The 6464-nt window shown below is 41.1% G+C and overlaps 1 protein-coding gene across 1 annotated transcript in view; it reads left to right on the top strand.

Annotated features, from left to right (window-relative positions):
• Window positions 1–3217: 3217 nt before the first annotated feature.
• The window catches only part of LOC104295871 (transmembrane protein 263-like), a 187852-nt gene continuing 184605 nt past the window's right edge, over window positions 3218–6464 (top strand). The window contains exons 1-2 of the mRNA XM_009895679.1: window positions 3218–3241; window positions 3560–3653. Of these exons, the coding sequence (XP_009893981.1) occupies window positions 3218–3241; window positions 3560–3653 (118 nt within the window). The remainder of the gene's footprint in view (window positions 3242–3559; window positions 3654–6464) is intronic.

Genomic DNA, 6464 nt, shown 5'->3' with positions numbered 1-6464 from the left:
TGTTTCCAGGTAAGCATTGTCAATGATAACCGCTGTACTGGAGAGTTGTATTGGTAGTGAACACTGAGTAGTAGTTCATGTGTAAGGAAAAAAAAACCCATAATGCCACCACTTACTTTTTATAGCATTTTGCATCCTTGTTGTATTTATGTAGATGACAACAACTGTAACCCAAAGGAGTATCACTATCATGGATTGCTGTTGGGAGAAGCCACTGAGCAGGTTTGTCTCATAGTAGAAAAGTGAGACTACTGACTATTTTGAAGAAGGAAAAATGTTTTTCTTACTGGCTTTTCCTTAGTCTCTGGAAGTTGGATTGTCTCCTTAGACAGCATATAGTTAGTAAGGACTTAAACTTTGCCTTGTGCAGAGGGTTGTGTTACCTTTTTTTAAAATTAAAATAACTTTGGTTTTGCAAACTGGAAAGTACAGGCAAAGGGTTTGGATTTGAGACCACTTCTAGTTAAGGAGTTTTGGTAGTTGTGGTTCAGAATGTTTGCAAGTCAAATATTGGTACCTCAAATCATAGCATCATTATGGCTGGAAAAGACCTTTAAGATCATCAAGTCCAACCGTTATCTAACTCTACCGGGCCCACTTCTAAACCATGTCCCTGAGCACCATGTCTAGACAGCTTTTAAATAGATCCAAGGGTGGTGATTCAACCACTTCCCTGGGCAGCCTCTTCCAGTCTTTGATAACACTTTCAGTGTAGTTTTTCCTAATGTCTAACCTAAACCTCCCCTGGTGGAACTTGATGCCGTTTCCTCTTGTCTTATCAGTTGTAACTTGTGAGAAGAGACCAATGCCCCCCTCTCTACAACCTCCTTTCAGGTAGTTGTAGAGAGCATTAAGGTCTCCCCTCAGCCTCCTTTTCTTCAGACTAAACGACCCCAAGTCCCTCAGCCACTCCTCATAAGACTTATTCTCAAGACCCTTCACCAGCTTCATTGCCCTTCTCTGGACCTTCTCCAACACCTCAATGTCCTTCTTGTACTGTGGCGCCCAAAATTTAACACAATACTCAAGGTGTGGCCTCACCAGTGCGGAGTACAGTGGGACAATCACTTCTCTAGCCCTGCTGGCTACACTGTTCCTGATGCAGGCCAGGATGCTGTTGGCTGCCGTGGCCACCTGGGCACACTGCTGGCTCATGTTCAGCCAGCTGTCAATCAACACCCCCAGGTCCTTTTCTGCTGGGCAGCTTTCGAGCTGCTCCTCCCCAAGCCTGTTTTGTTGCATGGGGTTGTTGTGGCCCAAGTGCAGGATGCAGCACTTGGCCTTGTTGAAGCTCGTACTATTGGCCTCACCCCATCAATCCAGCTTGTCCAGGTCCCTCTGAAGAGCCCTCCCACCCTCAAGCAGATCAGCACTCCCACCTAACTTGGTGTTGTCTGCAAACTTACTGCGGGTGCTCTCAATCTCCTCGCCAAGATTATTAAAAAAGATATTAAACAGGAGTGGCCCCAACACTGAGCCCTGTGGAACACCACTTGTCACCAGCCACCAACATGTACTACATGTCTGCGTCTTTTATATGAAAATAAACATTCTGATTTGGTATACTAATGTAGCCTTGTCTTTTCCTTTCTGTCTGTGTAGCATTAATGGGTAGGAAAGACATATATGTCTTTCCTAAATATGTTGCCTGTGGTTGATGTAGAAACTTACTCAAATACATATTCTGTATTCAATTTGTTGCTCCTACTGAGAATTATTTACACATTCTTAAAATCTAGATCACATTACTTGGGTGAAGTGAGGAGATGGTCAGACCTCAGTGTTGATAACTGGTTTCTGGGTTTGATTTTTAATTGCCTCAAGTCAGGCAACTTACTACTCTCATCTGTACCCTGTGGTAAAAATATTTTTTTCTCCTTTCCACAATAGCTACTGCAAGGCATAACTTAATGTTTGAACTGTTCGTTGATCAAAGCTGGGCAGTATTGACACCAGGTGTTTTTAAATGAGAAATAGGTAAATAGCTTAGATAAAGCTTGCATAGTCATGGATGGCAGAAATCAAGGTTACAACAGTGGCACTAACATACAGATACTTCACTTGCGTGGTCTGTTTTTCCCTATCAGACTCTTGAAAACAATGGGGTGGTGGTACTTGTTTATGTGTCCATGTTGCTGAAAAAATGGGGAATGAATGAAAATGTAAGCTACTTGTGCAGAGAAAGGAGCTTAAAAAGTGTGTTAGTCTTTATAATGTGCAAAATGAGGAAACAGAGAAAGTATGCAATGCTGTTGGGGGTAAACTTGCAGTCACAGGGTTTGGACGGTATGAAAAAAAATACTGCAGCTTTAATGCTGTGAGCCCCCTTTTTTTTTTTTTTTTTTTTTTTTTTTTCTTTCACCCCCTGAGTTCAAATAATAAGATCTTGCAAGCTGTTGATGTACCAGTGTTTAAGCCGGCTTCTGTAACCTTCCAGCTGCATATGTTAATACACGTTTTCAGATAATTCAGACTACAAACACATTCATGTTTTCAAAGTGCACAAAAGCCTCATTTCCTAATGACTGCTAAGTTTCTGATTTCACTCTTGACTGTACTAGCATTCCAAAAGAAGCAAATTGGAAAATTGGTTAGTTTGTTTGCTTTTTTTTTTTAAGGAGCTCTGTAGCTATGCCTAATGTTTACCCTGCAGTTACTTTTTTTTTTTTTTTTTAAAAAAAGGGGGGGGGACAGAGAGTGCATTTTTTTTTTCTTTGACAGTTTGAAACTGAAAAAGCAACTACATTTTTATCGCTCCACAAGTCATGAAAATACTATGTGTGCAAAAGTGAGTTCAGCAGCCTTAAATACAAGTGAATGCTCTCTTAAGTCTACAAGTCCAATAACTGCTCACATCCTTCCAGCAGTAACGTTGCAGGCTCTTTCCAACCTCCTGAAGGCTGGAAATTGAAAATGCAAAACTTTAGAGGGCAATGTCATAGTTTTTCAGGAGTGGTTAGTTTAGTGTGTTACACATGCAGGCACAAATGCATGTATAGGGGAATGCAGGGGAAAACTAGATGGTCAGTGGACCTGAATAGGTTAGAAGATTGTAAACTGGTTTGCTTTGTCTTCATTTGAAAAAATGAGGTGTGGAACGATTAGTATAACCCATATTGATCTCCTTCTGTATTGAACAGGCCACAAACATTTCAGAATATAGTCTTGGTAAGATAAACCAAAAATTGGATTTTTCTTTTCCTGAAAATTCCAAGCGATGACAAATCTTCTGCTACCCTTGGTAAATGGGGATTTGAATTTATTATTGCATTGTGTGTTTTAGAAATAGTAATTTTGAAATTGTGCTTCACTGTTCAGTTCCTGGTTTTTAGTCTACTCAGACCCTTGTAACTTTACTTGCTAGCTTGCTCCTTTTTTCTTTTTTTTCCTCCCCCCTTCCTGTAAGTAATTTGACTGCAAACAAATCTCCTAGCATCTTTCTTTTTCGTCAGCTCCTCGTGTCCTTACTGTCTGGCATATTATCTGATCCTGTAATAATTTCTGTGTTTCCTTTCTGAACTTTCTCCAATTTACCTTCTCATGCTGTTCTGTTCTGCAGGGACCTAGCTTAGAAACACAGATGGTGGAAGATGAAACTGAGACAACAAGTGAAGAAGAACTGCCTCCTCATCTGCGGGAAGAGCCTCCCGAAGGTACAGTACTCGCAGTCAATATAAACTCTGCATTAAATCAGAGAAAATGTTCTGGCCAAGGAAGTCTTATTTATTTATCTCTCTATCTGATTTGAGAGCCTACCTCTGCCTATTTTCTGAGAGGGGTAAAGCTTTGTTAATGCTGACAGCTGAACTAACCTCCAAGCCAGATGTCTAGCCTTTTGCATGCAAAGAAAGCTGAGGTGCGGACATTCTTCTGCATTCTCTTTAACAATGTGGTTTCTGATTAAAATTGTCCTGCTTGATCATCCTGTCTGTAGGCTTTGAAATAAAATGCCTCCTCTACTGTCTTGTTTGTGATGTTCTGAGCCTTCATTAGGGAAGACTTCCTAAGTAGTCACCTATTCTTTCCTTGCCTCTCTCTGCAGCATCCTGCTATTGAAATTGTCCCCAGCAGAGACTTGTCAAAGTTAGGTATTCTAGTGATTTTGTTTCTTTCCGCTATCTCTCTTGGAAGCCAGTTTAGCCATCTGAGGAGGAGGCAGTGAGATGCTGTCAGTCAGTAGGAGGCTCAAAAATACCAATTTTAATTAAAAACCTTGTTTGCAATGACATGCCCTGGATTTATACAGGGAACAGATTTTTCCCACTGTGTAAATGTTGCGGACATTGTATATGTGCAACAAAATAGGTGTTGCTTTCTTTTGAATAGAAGCTGCTAACATTGCTGCAAGTGGTGATACGTTTTGAGCTTTGTCTCCGTTTCAGTGACTTTTAAAACACAATCGCCCATCATCCTTGCGGATGGCTTAAACAACCCGGAGAGTGCCGAGATTCTTATTAGCAATGTACTGTTAAAATACCATGACATGTCTCTAGGAAACATGAATGTGTTTTATATTTTTCCTCTAAGAGAATAAGATGCTGATACAGCATTTATACTGACAGCTGTTCTTAAAGGGAATATGAACCAGGTAGGTGGTTTTAGGAATTTGCTGCTCCATCACTTCCTGTTGAGCATAGTTTTCTCATTAAGTTGTAATTTCTTGTTCTGTCATTTCATATACTCTGCGTTGGCAATTACAGTATATAGAGGTAAGTTAAAGACAGGCTTCTTTTTTCAACGCCTATAAAGCCAGAAGGAAATAAATGTGGAAGATGTTGTAATTGCTATCTATATACGCACAGAGGATATAATCTTGATTTCCCCCCCACACTCCTTCTTTGTAAGTAATGCCAAGTCAGCAAGTAATGACAACACATTGTTGAAGTAAGAATTCTGGTCACTAGCCTGAGCTGATGATTACATGAGCCTAGAGACCATATAATGAAATGTAAAACACAGAAGATCATCTTGTCTCATCAGTTTATCAGGAGTAGTCTTAGATTTTTGGACAATTGCTTTGAATTGTGTAATCAAACAGGTGGGTTTTTTATAACATGGCTACTTAGTTTTGCAAACCAAGTTTTTGTAATTGGAAATATTTGCTTCTGCCTGCAACCGTGCTGGTTTGAATGATGATGAAATATGTCAGTATTCATGTTCCACTTCTGTGACTTGTTGGGTGGTCTGGGAGAAGTATGTGCTCTGGATTTGCCGCCTTTGCCAGGGTAAGGAAAAAGAACTGTAACTGTTGAGCTGATTTCGTGAAGCAGTGGTACAGTAGATACTGTGAGTTCTTTTAAAGTCTGAGCTCAGTGTGTACTTTTTAAATTTACAATGATGTTAAGAGTAGCAAAATAGGAGGGGTATTGAGAGAACAACTGAAACTAGGGCCTGCTTGGGAGAAGAGGTGGAAAAATTGCTCCTGAAAGACAGCCATCAGGATTATGCTGAACTTAGCACTGTCTCTGTATATTAGGGGAGCTGAGTAACAGGGGTCTTCCTTAGGAGCTGCTGTCTACCAGCATAGACCAACTGAAATTACTGTAAGGATCATGTAGTTGCAGGAGGGATTACAAATATCCCGTGGCAGAAACAGATCACTCGAGTTCTTTTACTATTAAATGCCATTCAGTACTACCTTTTTGTTGTTGCTCTTCTGCTGATTTCTGCTTTCTTCTGAGAGCACTTTCCTAGTTAAATCAAACGCTTTGCAATAAATAAATAAACCGTGTTGTCATGACTGCTGCACTCTTGTTTCCTGGGATCTATGAATTGGAGACCGTGTCTGCTTGCCATCTGGTAATGAGCGCGTAAGGGATGGAAAGCTCTCCAGAGCCTCTGTCTTTCTGGCACAATCCATTATTTCACCAGATTGCATCATGGTGACTTCGTTTTCTAGCTTGCGCTGTGCGTTTACTCCCCTGCTGAAAGGGGGGGGACTGGAAGCGCTGTGCTATATAAATATTGCAGTGAAATCAAAGGTTACCCTCCAGGGACTGTCCTGGTCCTGAGCAGCGGTGCAGTATGGCCTTCTGCAAATACAGGGACAATTTTAAGAGTCCATCATGTACATAACTAAATCGAATAAGTGTATGTGTGGGTGACAGGTGGTATAGAATAGCAAAAGGGTGCAGCGCGGCAGCCTGGCGGTATTTGAGAAAAGGGAGTTTTGTGGTTTAAAAAGGAGATTAACCAGGACCCCCCCGAAAGGTAACCAAGGCAGAGGCCGCGTGTGTAACCTGAATCCGTTTATTTTATCTGCTGTCAAAGTTAACTTTTTTTTTTATATTCAAATCCGCCAACCGAGTAAACCAGTAAAACGCGCAGCTGATACGAAATGCTGTTAAGTGATATTAGATACCCAAAGGCGCTTTTTACTTCATAATGAAGATGCGTTCTTATCAACGGCGTCCGCGTGCTGCGCCCCGACTTGAAACGAAGCGGAGAAACCGAGCTCCGGTCGG

The sequence above is a fragment of the Charadrius vociferus genome, unplaced genomic scaffold (assembly GCF_000708025.1).
Source record: "Charadrius vociferus isolate BGI_N301 unplaced genomic scaffold, ASM70802v2 scaffold111, whole genome shotgun sequence".
Taxonomy (NCBI): domain Eukaryota; kingdom Metazoa; phylum Chordata; class Aves; order Charadriiformes; family Charadriidae; genus Charadrius; species Charadrius vociferus.
The sequence above is the reverse complement of the archived record's forward strand: the minus strand, read 5'-3'. Positions and strand labels throughout refer to the sequence as shown.